This window comes from Ips typographus, linkage group LG12 (genome assembly GCF_016097725.1).
Source record: "Ips typographus isolate SLU linkage group LG12, UJ_Ityp_2.0, whole genome shotgun sequence".
Classification (NCBI taxonomy): domain Eukaryota; kingdom Metazoa; phylum Arthropoda; class Insecta; order Coleoptera; family Curculionidae; genus Ips; species Ips typographus.
Window position 1 is genome coordinate 1,254,513 of NC_138433.1, and position 18,104 is coordinate 1,272,616.

At 39.3% G+C, this 18,104-nt stretch overlaps 2 protein-coding genes across 11 annotated transcripts in view; one reads left to right on the forward strand and one right to left on the reverse strand.

The window, feature by feature from the left end:
• The window catches only part of LOC145736289 (kinesin-like protein CG14535), an 80,213-nt gene that overhangs the window by 33,295 nt on the left and 28,814 nt on the right, over positions 1-18,104 (reverse strand). For 2 of the 3 annotated variants that reach the window (XM_081990618.1, XM_081990616.1), the window contains exon 5: positions 1,624-1,792. In XM_081990618.1, the coding sequence (XP_081846744.1) occupies positions 1,624-1,792 (169 nt within the window). Of the gene's footprint in view, positions 1-1,623; positions 1,793-12,715; positions 12,945-18,104 lie in introns of those variants that run through there. The other variant, XM_081990619.1, reaches the window with a different exon arrangement.
• The window catches only part of LOC145736308 (uncharacterized), a 62,592-nt gene that overhangs the window by 15,161 nt on the left and 29,327 nt on the right, over positions 1-18,104 (forward strand). For 6 of the 8 annotated variants that reach the window (XR_014179882.1, XR_014179889.1, XR_014179887.1 and 3 more), the window contains 5 exons: positions 4,127-4,368; positions 8,904-8,988; positions 13,785-14,045; positions 15,468-15,661; positions 17,137-17,381. The gene's annotated coding sequence lies outside the window, so the exon portion shown is untranslated. The remainder of the gene's footprint in view (positions 1-4,126; positions 4,369-8,903; positions 8,989-13,784; positions 14,046-15,467; positions 15,662-17,136; positions 17,382-18,104) is intronic. The other 2 variants (XR_014179888.1, XR_014179886.1) reach the window with 2 other exon arrangements.

Here is an 18,104-nt window from a genome sequence, read left to right on the forward strand (position 1 = left end):
ACCATTAACAAAACAACAAACGAGACAGGAAAAAACGTAATAGGTATATCGAATTGCTCCACAGTCGATTTGGTTTACGATTCGATTTCACGCACTTTTCCCATCCGCACGCGACCAGAATTAGGGATGGGTCGAACGAATCGATAACTGAGCCCATTACTAGTCATGGATCTAAATCTCTCCGACGTGGAAACAGCCGGTTCTCGTTCAAATTCCGATCGCGTATCGAAAAATGAAAATCTAAAACGACGGTCCGGGGCCGTAAGAAAAAGCCCTCGGGACTCCCGATGGCCGCTCGAAACGGGCCCATTGTACCTCGAAACGACGCTTTTTCTACCCCTCCGGATGTCGATACTTTTAAGTTGTTTCTCGTTTTTCTTTATATGTATATGGGAAAGAAAACGCCAATTCACTTTTACTGACACGTGATTGGTTGTTTATGTCTCAATGCTTAAGCTGTATTTACATTCACTTCAAAGTCAACTTTGTTATGAATTTTAAGCAAGCTCGACAGGTGGCCCTTTATAGTGACATTTACATTAAAAAATAATTCCAATTTGACTTCAAAGTGCACTTGCTTGGCAAATTCAAGCAAAATGACCAATTTATAGGTTAGATCTATGTTTTGTTTACTACATTTTGAATTTTCGTAGGATTTTTGTCTTTTAACCTAACCTAACCTAACCTAAAATTTTACAGATTTTCCATGTCATTGTAAATGGTAAATAGAGAACTGTCAAATTTGAAGTGGACTTGGAAGTGATTTGTATTTGCGTTAATTACAGCACAGTGGGTAGTTTGTAATTGGTCTTGGTTGTTGAAACTGCTTTTTTTGACCAATCAGAAACTACAAGTATCTGGGGTGCTGGGTGGATCAAAAATGGGACTTCAAGGAATCAAAAGCAGAACAAAACAGGCACGAACATCCTTTAAGAACATGCAAAAAGTGCTTACCAAAAGTTCTAAGAATATCCTTAAAAATACGTCTATTACATTGCTATTTCTTTAGCATATTGTTTTCGAAGGGATGGAAGTATGGACCCTCACTGAAGCAATGTGCAAGAGGATTGAGGCTTTCGAAATGTGGACTTACCGAAGAATGCTGAGGATATCGTGGATGGACAGTGTAAACGAGTGAACAAAGAGAGGTACACCATCTGGAGAAGAAACCTGCAGTACTTTGTTCAAGGAAAAATAGAAGGAAAGCGTGGTCCTGGTTGCCGAATGTTCTAGCAGGAGAGGAGGAGGAGAGCAAGAAAAACTAAAATCAGTGCTGGGATTCACGCAAAAGCTGCCCATGTGGACTATAGTACCAACTTAATTCAATTTTACACTTCTTCTGCAATAACGTTCCTATTAAAACTCATTCGGGTACTTTAACAGGGCACGAAACTCGACAAAACAAATTACGACAAAAACTGCCATCAAAAAGTTACTGGTTTAAAAATGAAGACGCATCGTCCGACATTTTCCCGCTTTAAACCGGGACGGGACAAATTAAATCATTTACCCGATGGCACGCCAGAGACTCACCGCAACTTTGAACTAAAATTAAAACTTTCACCGAACACACACACACACATACCGGAATTAATTTAGGGAAAAATGCCCAAAACAGCTTACCTTTCCCACTCCGGTAACTTCCTTGACCCCGATCCGTCTGAGTAGGGCGGGGGGCACGGGGGGTGGACATTTTTGTAGTGCCCCGCAGAACCCTCCTGGGTCCACTTCGTCCGAATTGTAGCGTTTTCGTCGATGGGGCGACGAAGATAGGTTCAATTTTTGGGCAGCCCTGAAACATCATACTTTCTTAAAAAAAGACAGATCAGACAGGGATAAAAAATAAAATGTCATTAAAATGAAATCCGTCAAAAGCAATAGGGAGAAAGCTAAAAAATCCCTGACATCTTGACTAATGCCGGTGGCACCTTCTGTAATCTGGGCCTGCTTTCCTTTCTGGAGGGGCGGCACAAAAAGTGGGCTTTGTGCCGGCTTCCGGAAAGGTATAATTCAGGCTAAGTTGACGTCCGCTCGAAAGGAGGGGGTGGCTTTTTATGTAGGGGAATCTAACAAAAAATCCGGTTAGTTTCCGTTGTGTCAATGGGAAAAATTGAATTGGACCAAACCGCAAAAATAACACATTATCCGCCCGCTTTAAGGGCAATATTTTGACAGCGGCTAGGATAAACATCCCCCCTTTTCGGATGGGCATTAGGTATGGACGTCACGCGCTTTATAGGCTCAAAAGGGGCGGTGGAAAAGAAAACAAAAGGGGTTGAATGCGTGATTGAATCCAATCTCTAGCTTGAGATTCCATTTTACGTTTCTATGGTCAGTTTTATGAACATTCTAGTAGACATCAGATTGCAAGATAATCAAAAGAGCTGAAAGAAGGCCCCACGTGACACCTCGACAAGGAAATCCGCGGAAGTGTGAAATTAGAAAATCCCCGGTAACCGAAAACGGACACTTTGTCCCGTTTCCTTCTTTTTCTACCTTTTTTTGTGCATGACAATGACGAAATTTGCGTCTTTCTAATTTCCATCTGGTGAGGGGGTGGGGTGAAATTAGGCCGTTGTCGAACTGCCTTTAGCTCTTAGAGGGGACAAATCGCCGGCCATATTTCTTATTTTCCACCGAAACGTAGGCAAATTTCCTTCTTTCCATTTCGCTTTTTCTTCTTTCTTCAGCTCTCGGAAAAGCCTGTCGGTGACGGTTTGAAATTTTAGCCAACGGCTGTCGAGCCTTAAAAGACGGATGGGTCGACGTTTTCGCTTCGATATTAACTCGAATATTCAGTGTCTGGAAAACCTCTTTCGTGTTTATTTATTTTTGAGGGGGGTAAGGTAAAGTCAAGAATATATTATGTGAAACGTGAGGAAACATTCTAATGTAAAAAACAACTTGACGCAAAATCTTCACTCAATTCTTCTTCACTTCAAATAATTTTACGTAACATTACAAAGTTAAAAGCTCTTCAAAGGGAAAAAGGCTTATGAGAACTACATTATAAACACATTTTAGGTAAAATTTGGAAATTTTCATTCCACTAACAAAATGCCTCTCTCTATTCGACTCGCTTCGGGGAGGATTGCAACGCGAAAATAACCCTCAAAACGTCTTTTGTATTAAATTATTCAGCTTTGAGAGAGAAACAAACGCGAATTTAACATCGAATTAAGCCGGAACATCTAATAATCCCGGAAGCGCTCTCTTAAAACGGAATATGCAAAATTGTATTGTATGAACCCCACTCTCTCTTCAGCAGTTTTAGGGATAAAGTTGTTTAGTCAAAAATATTTAAAAAAAATTTTATTTTAATTGAAATTTGCTTGAAATAAATCAGGAATGTTTTATCGGAAGAATTTACAGTGATGGCAAGCAAAAATGAATCAGTATTAGGTTTGTTTAAACTGTAATTTGGCAACATTGCAATAATTTGGTCAGAAGAGTGTTATGGCTGGAACTTTGACATTATCAGTCAGTGTAGCAGAAAATGACGTCAGAAGGGCGAAAACTCCCTGCATTAGCAACAACGAAACCGCGGCCGTGTATACAACAAACCCATAGATAGCGGCGTTGCCATAAAACGCGACAAATGGCGTCATAAAGTTCCGGCATACGCTAATTGCAAATGGCCACCTGAACGACCGAACGTATTGCTGGTTGCCGTTTTTACGGTCCGTCCGGGGACTTTCCGGTAAAATGCAGTCATATTTTCCATTTCAACGCCGTTACCGTTCCTATTTTTCCCATGTACCGTAATGGATTTGTATTTTGGTGGTAAAGACGTTAAATTCCACCCCTTATATGTTTGTGTGTCTACGGGATATATCTTAGCGAGTAGTCACGTGACCCGATCCAGGTGCTGATAGTGTCGCGCCAATTGATGGATCACTCTCCTTTTCCCCAACTCGCTAAAGAGGAGCCCACTTTTCACTCCAAGTGCCCCCAAAACCGACGAGTTTTTATATGGAGATTTAGTTTGATTTTTTTTCTTTATTAGGTCTTAAAAAATTACCGATTGCATCATGATTAGGAGCAGCTTAGTGTTTGTTTGCTTGAAATACAATCCCGCAAAATTGAGTACTGAATCAACAAACTAATCAAGTTATTTTCTTATTAGGTTAGTGGAGGTTCTACGTTTCCGATCTCGTGGTCCAACCCCTCCTGTATACTTCTATTTACGTGTATAATACAGGAACAGCGTGATTATTCAAAACAATTTTCGCTTTCCATTCATACGAACATCGAGATTGAGCCATTAATCAATGTTTTGGCACATTCGGGAACTTCAAAGCGACTGCTTCGGATCGGTTTTAGAGGCCAAAAAGGATTTTCTTCACCGGCACAAAAAAGGGAAATTTAGTAAGTATGAGTTTAGTTCTAATGAAAAACAAGTTTTTTTTTGCCAACAATACTTATACTTACAAGAACAGTTTCTCGAGAATGTTTAGCAGGGCCTTCCCTATCATGTTTTAAACTAGCAGACAGCTGTCATCATTAATCAAAACATGGCGTCCGGCAACATTAACTGACCGTTAGCTATTATAAAAAGAGTGCCCCTTTGCAATATGGATACATATTGCGAATGCATATTCTAAACAAAACCCATAGATCAAACCGCCATAATAATAATAATAGTTTGCAATGTCACGGTTGTAAAATATGTTCGACGTTATTATATCGAAAGAGATGTTAAAGTATTTGAGGTTAAAAGTCAAATAATAACCGAAACACGTAAATTAATTTGCTTTTGCGGAGCTTTTCGGGAAAGTTCTAAGTCTTTAAGGCCTCTGGCGGGAACCTTGCCGAAAGCTAAATTTAATTTCACCTTTAAAGTTGAACCGGGAGATATATCCAGTATTTTGGGAACTAATTCGTCAGTAAGCCGAGTAATTTATATGCAAATCGTTCATCCAAGGGAATTCCCTATACACACCGGTAGTCACACGACGTGTTAACCGCTCTCCGCACCCTTCAATATCAACAAAAATCAAGTTTTAAAGACGTAACGCGTAAACTTTTGTCTTGACATTAACCGGAAGGTCAACCAGCTGATCCGTGTCGACGTAGCCGACGTCGGCGTCTTTTTTAACCCCCCCGACGCCAAACGTAAAGTGTTTATTATTTCTTATTTGTGTATGGGACCGGGGGCATCCTTTTGTCGGTCTCGGATTTGACGTCGCGACGATTGAGACGCCGCAAATTTCCCCCCTCGTACAAAAACCAAGACAAGGATGTGTCTTTCTCTTGTCTTCCTTTCAAGTATGGATGTTGTAACAAAAATTGATATAGTAGGTATTGTTCAGTATGATATACTCTGTTCAGTGACTTCTGTTATTTCATTAGACGTTTCAGAGGTTCTACAACTGTCTTAAACCCTGCCACAACTGTTTTAAGTCCCTAGGACCATTTGGAAACTTCCACAGATCTCTAAATGCTATTGAACACCTTCTAAAAAGTGCAAGATGCCTCTACAAGTGTCTTAAATTTTTCTAGAGTTATTTTAAATTGTCAGAGCCCTCTAAGACCGTTTTGAAAGTACCATAAACCGCTAAAAGCTGCTAAGAACCTTTTAAAAAGTGCCAGAGCTCTCTACAAGTTTCTTAAAATTTTCCAGAACTGTTTTAAATTGCCAGAAGCCTCTAGGACCATTTTGAAAGTTCCACAGACCTCTAAATGCAATTGGGAACAATCGAAAGATTGCCAGAGGCCTCTACAACTGTCTTAAACCCTGCCACAACTGTTTTAAGTCCCTAGGACCATTTGGAAAGTTCCACAGATCTCTAAATGCTATTGAACACCTTTTAAAAAGTGCCAGAGGCCTCTACAACTGTCTTAAATTTTCCCAGAGTTATTTTAAATTGTCAGAGATCTCTAGGTCCATTTTGAAAGTTCCATTAACCTCTAAATGTTATTGAAAGCCTTCCTAAAAGTTCCAGAAGCCTTTACAACTGTCTTAAACCTTTCCAGAACTGTTTTAAATTGCCAGAAGTCTCTAGGACCATTTGGAAAGTTCCATAAACTTCTAAATGCTATTGAAAACCTTCTAAAAAGTTCAAGATGCCTCTACAAGTGTCTTACATTTTTCCAGAGTTATTTTAAATTGTCAGAGATCTCTAGGTCCATTTTGAAAGTTCCATTAACCTCTAAATGTTATTGAAAGCCTTCCTAAAAGTTCCAGAAGCCTTTACAACTGTCTTAAACCTTTCCAGAACTGTTTTAAATTGCCAGAAGTCTCTAGGACCATTTGGAAAGTTCCATAAACTTCTAAATGCTATTGAAAACCTTCTAAAAAGTTCAAGATGCCTCTACAAGTGTCTTACATTTTTCCAGAGTTATTTTAAATTGTCAGAGCCCTCTAAGACCGTTTTGAAAATACCATAAACCGCTAAAAGCTGCTAAAAACTTTTAAAAAAGTGCCAGAGCCCTCTACAAGTGTCTTAAAATTTCCCAGAACTGTTTTAAATTGCCAGAAGCCTCTAGAACCATCGAAAGAGTGCAAGAGGCCTCTACAACTGTCTTAAACTTTCCCAGAACTGTTTTAAATTGTTGGTACCTTTGATTGGTTGGTCATATTCATATTAGCTGGTGAACTTTAGTAGGATAGTTAATTCGCCTAACGTTTGTCAACGATTATTATTGTGAAGTGAGCCTTCCAGTACCAAATCATTGGACAATTCAACAATTTAGTAATTGCACAGACGAAAACGGATAATCCTTCTGATAGCTGTGATAAACTGGCACTTTGACTAGAAGAACCATCGCTTAAAATGATAAAACCATTCTTTCGCCGACACCATTAAAATGTGGAAGGTGATTAAAGGAGCGCAAAGTGGCTCGTGAGACCGAAAGGGGGAGAACGACAACTTTCAGCATTTGTGTTTTATAATCTAATAAAGTGGGGACATAGATCATTCCGGGGGCACGTCGCGACTCCCCTGGATTACCTGGCTAGAGTAGTCGCTGAAATATCACCATCCGCATTATGGTCCCACTTTTCGGACAATTAAGTGTAGGTAACCCTTTTTTTATTGAATGCATTAGACAAGAGCAATATTTCAAAAAAAGACATCCAGACGGGATTATCCAGGCCTAAAAGCGATCAGGTCGCGAAACCCGTATTCAGATAAGGCCTGATAAAGTTAAAACCGGAAGACGTGAAGAGTAATAGCGGACGTGACCTAAAGAATGCGAATAGGAAAGTCGGGATATTTCCAGTACATGGAGAAATGTCGATACAGGGTAAAGGAGGGCCGACAGAGGGCGTTTCACACAAAGACGTTTCCTGAGAGAATGGGGTAAAAAATTTGAGCGGGGGCACAAAAAATGTGTAAGCTGCCCGTTACATTATGCGGCGTGCATAAATGTGCGATATGCCCAAATAGCAAAAACAAATACGGACATTGATCACGCGACCTTAAATGCAACAGGAAACGGGCGGCCAGTAAAAATACCGCGTCTAGCAAATAGCAATGTCGGATAATTGCAAAAAATCGGCGGAGTCCTGCACGCAGTCCACTGAAAAAGACGCCATCGACATCACGGCACTACGAAAGTTATTTCTTAATCGAATAATACTTTTTCACTGCACACAAAGTTATGTTTAAGCTGATCAGAGAAAAAGTGCCGCAGATTGATTTACCACGTGACCATTTCATAGCATAACCCACAATGGACATGTGACCAGAATTGTTTTGTAAGAGTTAAAATAAGACAGACACTGTAAGTAAACACTCTAGCTACTTAAATTGACTTTACCAAAGTGTTAACAATTAAATCGTAATTAAAAAAAGCACAATCTAACCGACACAAAGGCCGGTATTATTCATAAACAAACGTAATTTTTAGGGATTTTTTTTAAGTGGCGGAAAGCATGAAAGACGCGTAAATTACCCACGGCCCTTCCACATAGGTATGCATGTCACTGGCGCATAAATAATGCCCAACGGAATTTGCATATATTCGGTCCTTTTTTTTTGCGGTTCCATTGTTTACTTTATTCAATCCGGCTTGGATTTTTAACGAAATTAGATCAGATTAAACCGGTACATTACGAGGTATGCATGGAAACGAAACCGCACCACCTAATTCACGCGTCCGAATTAATTTCCTGACCTTACGAAAGCCAAAAAAATTGCAACTATGTCCGTCATCTGTTTAACTGTCAAAAATTGGGACACGTTTCAGTACCACACCACACGTGACTTATGAGGTACCAGTTTGTAATTAATAACCACCGTAAGTAAAAGGACAGTGTTGAATTAATCTTTTTGTTTGTTATGGGTAGAAAGTTCGCACAAACTTTACTTATTCAGTATAAGGGCCATTAAATATCAGATTTATTTAAATGGTTTCTCTAAGCGCGTTTTCAAACAGCGGACACACATTTCTTGTACCTTTATTATGACACTAACTATACGCAGCCAACGTAAATGACGTGAGTACCATCACTTTGCCTTTTTTCTCGTTGATTTTAAAAGGAAAACATATTCCGAGATGTTTCTTTTTTGTATTATGTATATTTTTATTAGAAGTTTCCTCAAGAGACGAGGGCCAAACAAGAAACGCCGGTCCCCGGTGAATTTACCTTTTTTCCTGGTTTTATCAATTTTCTAACCTCCTAGGAGTTGATGTACTTATTTTCGTCGTAACTCGATTTGCCTGTTTCGGCCACTAGGAAACCGCGTCACGCAAGGTTTTTTCTAGTGTAATAAAGCCTGAAATTGGTTTGTAAAATATATCCAAACTGGATTTCTGACCCTCAGGATTTTTAAACAAAGCCCCTCGTTTTTGCTGGAGGCTTATTTCATATCCCATTTAGTTCCCTAAAATCCGTGAAATAAATTTGCTAACCGCTGGGAATTTCTGATTTATTAACTGTGTGGTTTCTATTCTAGAGTGGTCCACAACCCTCGATTTTTTGATACACGTACTTGAGGCCGTACATCAAAAGGTGGCGCTCGGATCGGTGAAATCGAAGAGGTAAGTGGGGGGGGGGACTGAAACGTCGGAACTTTGCATAATGTCGTTGGAGACACCGGCAAGCTGCCGGCAGTAAATCACCCCGGAGGCCAGGGAAGAAAAGGGCGGTTTGATTTCGCGAATTTCCACACAGAATTTCAACAACGGGATTTCGCCCTCCTTTCCACCCGATAAAGATAACACCGAAAGGGCATAATGAACGCGTTAAACCACCCCCTTCTGACTGTGAAGTTTTTCCGTTTTAATGCGGACTTTCCAAACTTTTTTTGCTAGTTTTCTTCCGCCCCCCTTTCAAGCCGTTATCGGTGGCATTCTTTTATTTGCCCCGTTATATACCTGGCAGAACGGTGGATATAAATTTTGAAAAAAGACATTTTATGGAGGCGCAGCTACAAAGTTAATGGTGATTGAAAAATAAAGTTAAAATAAATTAGAAGATGCCAGTGCGCTTTGGAATGGCGCGTCTGCACGAAAACTATTGTTGTGCCGTATTTACGCCCTGGGAAGAGTTTTCGGAATCCCGTTAAGCTGTCAAATGTCAAAACACTGTCTGATTTGATTGCATTGAGTTTTATCAAAGATTGTTGACATTTTAACAATGTTTTTGAGGGTTGTACAGTTAAAGAAAGCAGATTGACTGCCCTCACGTTAATTATTGCGAGTTGGACGGCGTGAGAAAAATCGACTTTTTCGCAATTTTTCTGGAGTCTGGAAACCCCCGGAAAAGGCTAAAGACAAGGGGACCCGTAGAAAACGAAATTGCGATTCAAACTGGAAGAGCAAACACTTCGTTTGGAAGTTCCACTCCGAAAAAGACGGGCCTGGTACGGGGATCTTTGCTGTTTTTGTTGCTTTATTACGTTTACGGTTTGCTGACGGTATAGATTCAATCTAGGCGAAATCAACGTTGGAAAACTCATATATTGATGCTTGGGCGACTCTCTCTATTGGTTCTTAATCTGAAATCGTCAATTTTGATGCCACGCAAGTAGACAACCAGCAAAACGTACTACTTTTATTATGATCTGTTTTAATACAATATTCATCTAATTAGCGCATTCACCATTTGTCAAGCTTATCAATCCAGATTTGTATACATGGTTGCATAACCTGCTAAGCTAAATTTCAATACGGAAATAATACACTGGATGTAATTTTTACGCGCAAATCCTTATAATGGCATTGTAAAACACAAAACGAGTTTTCGTGCAGTCAAATCATGCGCGTAATTGCAATTTATGACCGATTTCGTTTTTACGCCCCGCATAACTGTTAAACCGCGGACACCTGCTGGGTTGCCAAACGGTCAATTTTGGACTGGTTCCTTTCGATTCAATGGTGTCGACCACCCGCGATGATCGAACCGAAAACGGCAATTTTTTTCCGTCCGGAAAACAACATTAAATGTCGACGCGGGGGAAATTATTACGACGAAATAATGCGAACCGTTTTCGTGGCAACGTCGCGCTTATCCTGGGACCTATCGGCTTATCAGCCTAAAGAAATGGGCCGCGGCGGACAAGACAATTACTCAAGCCAGCAAATTGTCTTTATCACAGGGCCCTTTGCCCTCCAGGACTAATAATAATCATCGATTCCGCCATTTCGAAAATTATATAAGCGATTAAAGTGGGCTTTGATTTCACCTATTATTGTGACTTGAAATCGACTGTCAGAGTAGGGAAAAATCAGTTGAATCTCAGCATTTAAAACTTGTATTTCAGTATCAAAAATTAGATTTTTGAAAGCGTGAATTGTATTTGAGATTAGTCACTTGTGTTTCAGAAAAGGTCTGTTGGATTTTAAAATAGGTATCTGAATTTCAGTGTATTTTAGAAAAGGTTATTTCAATTTCAGAATTTTACTATGTTTCTGTGTAGTTGTGTCCATTTCTTTGCTATCACTTACAGCAGAAAACCCACCCTTCCGGAGTATTTGATGAATACAAAATTTATATCCAACTAGCATATCTTTATTTGCTAAAACTTTTAACGACTTTGTAACCATGACATACGAGGATTTCTAAAATCTTTACCTTTCCAAATTACAAATAACCGTGTCAAAAATCGAACTGATCTTTCCTGAAATACAAGTGACTAAACTAAAATACAATTTGCAATTTCTAAAATTAAAGTTGTTATTCTAAAATTGAAAGTAAGTGAAATTTCTGAAATTTCTCTTTCTAAACTACAAATGGTGTAAATATATTGGTTGTACAGCTGAATCAAAGCTTGTGTGTTTTTGGCACCACTCTGTAACTGTCAAAATAACAAAGTTACAAGCTGTCAAAGTGTAACAATGCAATCTAGAAAAATATGCACAATTTGGTATTGTGGAAAATTTTAAAAATACATTTCTCAGATATTTAATCTTCACAATTTAGGGTTTTGCCAAATTAACGTTGTCGTGACGTCATCGAGTGTCAAAACGAACAGCAGTACTATAGTTCAGTGTTTTATTACGTCTAGAAGAAAAAATATGATTAATGATTGTCAGTGTAACGCCATTAATAAATTCTCAACGTCTTCGATTCCCCGATTGCAAGCTGATTGATTTCTAATTGTTTTTGCTTGGTTGATCGGCAGTTAATATTATTTATTAGAAGTGTGGTTTGACTGCTTTGAATGAATGATGATGTTTAGGCCGGTTTAGCGATTTTCCAGAAAAAAACGGGCAATTTCAGTGACGCTTCGGCCATAAATCTGTTTCAGAAGTAAAACAACATCGTCCAGATGGCAAAACTCTAGCAAACTACCTTGTAGCACTTGGCCGGATCTCCCCCCTTTTTTCGGAAAGTTTTATTCCTTTTCAGAATGCGCGTGAAATCCTTTTCAAATTTTTCCGACACCGAAATTCACTCCTCTTTAGAGAGGTAGTTGGAAATGGATGTTACACCGCCGTATCCACTTTTCCAAACTTTTCCCCCCTCTCTAACACCCACTTCTCAACCCGTTTCCGGTCCACACGACTTTTTCTTGATGAAACTTTTCCTCGGCTTTCCGAGACAAAAAGAAGTTTCTAACGTTCGACTATGGGGTTAATATGATTTACAACCGGGCGATTCTTAAACGTTTTGCGGTCACGTAGCCGGGCACCAGCGCCCTTCTTCATTAGCTCCCCGACTTATTAAATTAGCCCTTTCTACCTCCGTAGAGGTTACAGTACGATAAAAATAACCGTTAGATTATCAGAAATGTCAGTTCAAGTAATAAAACAATTCAAAGATGGTTCACATCACTTGACACTAATATCAATTTAACTGAAACTAGGATTTTGTTTAAAAATTGTACAGGACAGTCCTGAATTTCTAATTCAATTTACTAGTAAGGATTTCAGGCCCGTAACTGCCCAAATACCCAACACAGGATGTTCAGCAGTACTGGGATCATTTTGCTTCTGTTAGGGTACTTTGTTTTATAAAGAAAATGACAGCAAATGGGTATCGTTCTAAAACGGTGCAGTGACAAACATTGGCAATTTCCTAACAGAGCCATAGAGTATACAGGAGCTCATAATAATAGAGTGGCTGGCTAATAACGAAACTACGCAACAATGGAGCCATTGTCGTCGGATAATTTACATATTATATAACAAGTTAACATTGGCGGTGTCTATTAGCCAAAGCGCTTTGTTTTGGTTTCCTGTCGGTGTTTCACCTGCCCTAATTAACCCTTAATTCATCAAGAATATTAATTGTTTATAAAATTTTTTTTTACTCAAATCTTACCTTTCGTCTCCCCCGGATGCCATTTGGTCAACAAACAAAAACACAACTGTTCCTAACACTTAACAAATTTCAACCCCTGTCTAACTAACCTAAACAAAAATCAACCCTCTCCATTTTTTTTGACGTTTTAACAAGAAAATTACCCTACAACAACCACTAAAATTAAAAATTTGAATTCATGTTCGCGTGTTTCCGATCGCGTCTCGTTCGAACTGTCGCCGTACCGGGCATCGCGACGCTCAACGTGCAACTGGCGTCTTCTGCGAGCACCGCGACGCTCTCTTCGGCATAAAGGTGCATCGTCGATGCGCGTCAAAGACGCAATTACATTGTTTGTCGGTTGTTAAATAAACGCCGAGTGGTTTGAAACTTTAATTCGTCTCCAGTTGAGTGTGATTTTATTATTGTGTCAAAATTGTTATACAGAATGTAGAAAAAATGATGTTGCTCTTGGCATTGACAGAAAAGTGTTTTCAAAGCCACAAAATTCATTGCTTTTAAATAGGACACCCTGTGTTTGTTTTAGAGTCAGTTATTCAAAATGACTTACAAAAAGTGTACTAGTTTTGAGATATTTATTCGAAATTTTGTTGGTATTGCACTGTACTGTCATTTTCTTCAAAGTCACTAATTTTCATTAATTTAATTAGGACACCGTGTGTATTTGAGTGTCGTTCAATTCTAGTCGAATTGACAATTTTATTAAACCTAAAAGGACTAGACTGGACAGTTTATCATCTAACAGCTATGAAGTGACCTAGTTCTGGACTTATGGTGAATGCACAACCGGACAGACAAAACAAAGTGAGGTTGGTTCACTGTGACGTCAAGCACTGCAACCCGCGTTACGCCTGCATGTATAGTGGGCTGCATTCCTAGTCACTATAGTTATAAATTTTAATTGTTAATTCTGCGTATTACAAGCTACATAATGGTCTATACTGTGCGCTGTACTAAAAATGTAGGGTTTATGAGATTTACGCTGAAAAAAACTGTATCCAATCATTTTTTAATAAATTTAACTGAAATTTGCAAAAGACATTTATTACATTTCTTGTATATTTTTCAGGTGGGCGTAAATAAACGTGTCATTTCCTGTGGCGGAAAAATTACCATTTCGAGGCATGTTCCCAATAAATTGTACACGTTTCTGTCGGCTGTCGCATCTGAGACTAATTTTCTCAATGGCAGCACACAATATTCGAACGTTGCCACCCAGGATGAGAATGTACTGCATACTAATAACCATAAGTTGAAAAAGTTCAAAACACACATCCCTTAATGACTGACAAGTTGGGGCAGTGCGATTCACGGAAGCATTTTAAAACAAGTGAGTATTGAGTATTTAATTAAAACCGGTGCGCGAAATGAACAACCCGAACCGGATTTTTTGCGAAGGGACTCTCGAAAAAATTCCTCGGAAAGTTCGTTATTTTTAATAAAGCCCGAAAATTGGATTTTTTTTAGTTTGTAGCGGGAAAACGGTCTTCTATCCAGCCCCGCAGGGCTTAAAAGTGCAATATAACGATTATTGATGTTTTATCATAACTAGGAATAGGTGATCCTCACGTGCGCCACTGGATTGAAAATGTCTAATCCCTGAATTCCTCATTTGCGAGCGTCCCTTCTTAACGTCCCCTCAAGACGGCAACACTTATTTATGGCAGTTTTTCCTTCCCGTTACCCCATCTTCACTGAGCCGTTGTAACGTTAAAAAGAAACGTTTCTGGCATTTACACTAATTCGTGATTTGAGAAAATTAGGGAGGAAAAACTTGAAAAAATCGAACGTTAAATTTAATTAGGCTAATAAAATCCCGCCGTGGCACACTTATCCCGTAAACAAGAAGAGGAATCCGCCAGAGTCCTCGTGCAGACCGTATAAATTGACTTTTCATCTGGTGGATTGAAAATAGGGAGCGAAACACGGAAACATCCTGACAAATCCAGGAATTCTCCAGGGTCGTTGCGAATATTGGCTTCGTTTGTGCCAAATCGGCTTTAGTGGTTGCCTATATACATTGTTCTTGTTCATCGGCTGTTTGTTTGTACAGGAGTACACAGTGAGGAGTTTGTGATTGGTCAAAAAAAGCAGCTTTCAGCCGTCTTTTAGATGTCAAAGATTTGCAAAGGTACGTTCTAAGAGAAACAGCAATTAGAGTACTAAAAGACAGAGGGTTTAAACTCGGATGTCAAGGGGTTTTCGCAGATTTTTCCCATAGATTGCCGAAAATTAAATCGAAACTAGGTCACCATACACACGCACGCAACTTCCAAGACCTTTATGCAAATTTCCGGGGTATTTAAATCTTCCGAGACCGATACGCTGATAAATTAACTTCCAACTAGTAACTGTATCTCGGGAGAGGGGAAATTTCATTTCGCCAAAGTAATACGAACCAGCAATCTCCCCCCGGGGCAAATTAAAAAGTAAGCCACTGCGGCAACGAAAAATCTCATTTTTATTTCTCCCAATGCCTTCTTCAATTCATTAGGGTGTCCGACTAATTATACGTATACTTTTGCTTCGAGGCGGATCGGTTAAAAGACGTTTAAAGGGGAAAGGCTGAATTGGTATTGCTTACTCAGAGAGTTTTCGTTCATTTAAACATTTTTTAATTGGTTATATCATATTTTTGTTCTAAACTTACTAAAAGCTCTGTCAGTCCACACATTCACTCTTCTTTTGTCGTTTTGACAGTTACGGAGTCCGCTTTTGTCTAGTGTCAATTTTAAAACAGTTTTTTTTTTAGAAATGAACAGAAGATGCCGTATAGAAGAATAATTAAGGTCTCCCTGCTGCAAAAAGAAAAACAGACGTAGTAAAATAATTATGGAAGTGGAAAGGGTTGAAAAGGAGAACATAAGCCCGGTCCCGCATTAGCTTTGTTAAGTAGGACCGCATTTTTCGAAATGGAATGGGAAATCCGAGCGTGAACACGAACAGGTGAGCGTTTTCCTCTTTGGCTGAGCTCGTTTGCCCCCGAAAATCTGGGCAAAATCTCCGTCTCCGGCAACGATAACGACGTTATCTGCCGATTCATTTCCTGCCTTGTTTAAACGGTTCAGACCCATTGTGAGCGACTTAATTCTGTCAGCTTATCCTTCTTCTCGCCTCCTCCAGTTTAAGGAGGGATTTCTAAAATATCCTTTTCTTACAAAAAGAAACCCACAACTTGCTGTGTGTGTCTTGTTGCCAGGACGATTGCTTGTTTATTAAAATTGAAGTGATGCCACCAGGGAAACTGGTTGAATAAGTAGTTTTTCTGAAAACGTCAAAACCAGGAGAGAAGTCTAGAAATTTATTATAATGCATTTTCCCGTTCTATTAAATTATTTCCTTAGTCGTATTGAACAAAGAAAAATACGGAGCCTCTCTTTATTTATAGCATTTTTCGTTAAGGGGTTTCGACTGCATGAAGTTCAATAGTCCATGCCCGCAACTCGTCCGTAACTTCTTCAAAGTTTAGTGTTTAATTTAAGAAAGAGGGAGTTTTTGCCCACACCTCCGTCAAGTTGGTTCTGTAAGTTTGTATTGGATCAGCACAAGTACACCTAAAGTATGTCAAAAATATGCTTACAGTAACGTCTAAGTACGATTGATTCTCTCAGTTCAGTGACTTCTGTTGCGTCACATCCCTTGTCAGACTGACGGTTTAAATAATGTCAAATTATTTTGACGTTTTTATAAGTTAGGACCATTTTGAAAGTCTTCTAAATGTTACTGAAAACTTTCTGAAAAGTTCCAGAGCACCCTACAACTGTTTTTAACTTTCCCAGAACTGTTTTACATTGCAGAGGCCTCTAGGACTATTTTGAAAGTTCCATAGACCTCTAAATGCTGCTGACAACCTTGTAAAAAGTGTCAGTGGCACTGCAAGTGTTTTACAACTTCTAAGAATTGTTTAATTGTTGATATAAACTTTGATTGGTTGGTCATATACTACTAGTATATAAGTTATTATCAAACCCCTGCCTTAAGTTATAATCAATCCATATCCGTTTTTTGCTGGTGATTGTGACGCAACAGTCAGAAGTCACTGACCTATTTTCTGTTTACACTATTTATGCAACCACGCATACAAAGCTGAAGTTACACAAACAGTAGTTAGTTAAGTTAGGTTAGGGTATAATTAACTATTGTAATTGGGATGCTGTTATGGTGATGAGTCACATGTGATCACCCACTGTACTGAGATGCATACAAACCTATCATCAGCAGCAAAGTCAGTGATGTTTTTGGTTAAAAAAATGGTTACTTGTGCAGCATCAAAAAAAGATAAAAACAAGCAGCTTTCAGTGCTTACTGCTTTTTCTTGACCAATCACAAACGTGTACTGCACATATGGACTTTCCCACCCCTTCGGGGGAACTCTCTGTATGAAATCGTACTATTCGTCACTGTTTTTTACTTGTTTTTAGGTCTGTTTCGGATCCCAAAGGAAATGGAAGCTGACTGGCGTTGTGTCGGCTCCCGATTTGAAATATGTGACCCGTCATCTTCGTATGAAATCTTCATTATGCCGCATCATTTCCACGCTTTTATAAATAGTCGTTTGTTAATGGGCCTGGAAAGTGGAGAGTGCAGCAACATGACAACCCGATCCAATGCGTCCACTTGACTGCTCAAAAATTCATCAGGAAATCAAGTCTGGACCACCCTAACGGTAAATATGTAATTAGCTTGTGGTTAGACAGCTTTATGATTTACTCAAGCCAGACTTGAGGGCACGGTTGCCGAGTTGCTTCAACCCCTTCAAAAGTGAATTCAATTAAACAAAACGAGCGTAAATTTAATTAAAGAAAAAAATGAACCTTAAAAGACGCGGCGGTTTTCCATTATCACTTCACAACACACAAAATTGGCAGAAAAACTGAAGCCAAAATAATTGCGGAAAGCGACGGATGGCTAAGACAGGGGATCACAGTGAGGGGGGGGGGGGCGGTAATGAAACGTAGAATGAAAGGGGTTTAAATTAAAATGTAGATTTCGAGGCGCTGTAGAGAGTGATTAAAGAAAATTGCCCGTTTTCGTCGCGACGAAGGACTTACGGCGGAACAAACGCGATCGCCAGCGACCCTGGCTAATATTAACGGCCTCGACAAGACAGTGGCAATGTTTGGGGGGCCTTCGAGCCGAAAAATAATGAAGCCCCCGGTGTACGACGTATGCAGAATGGGGCTTTATTAAATTTACGTCGGTAATCCTACAGATATGATGCCACATCTTTTCTAGTTTAAGCGGATATTTGCGTATTTTGTCTGAGTTACGACCAGTTTTTCCGAGAACCTTCTATAATTTACAAGACTAAAAACCAAGTTAATTTGATCATTTGCGTCACATTCCATATCTCATTTCAGTAGACAAAGATCGAATAAACAAAACCTTA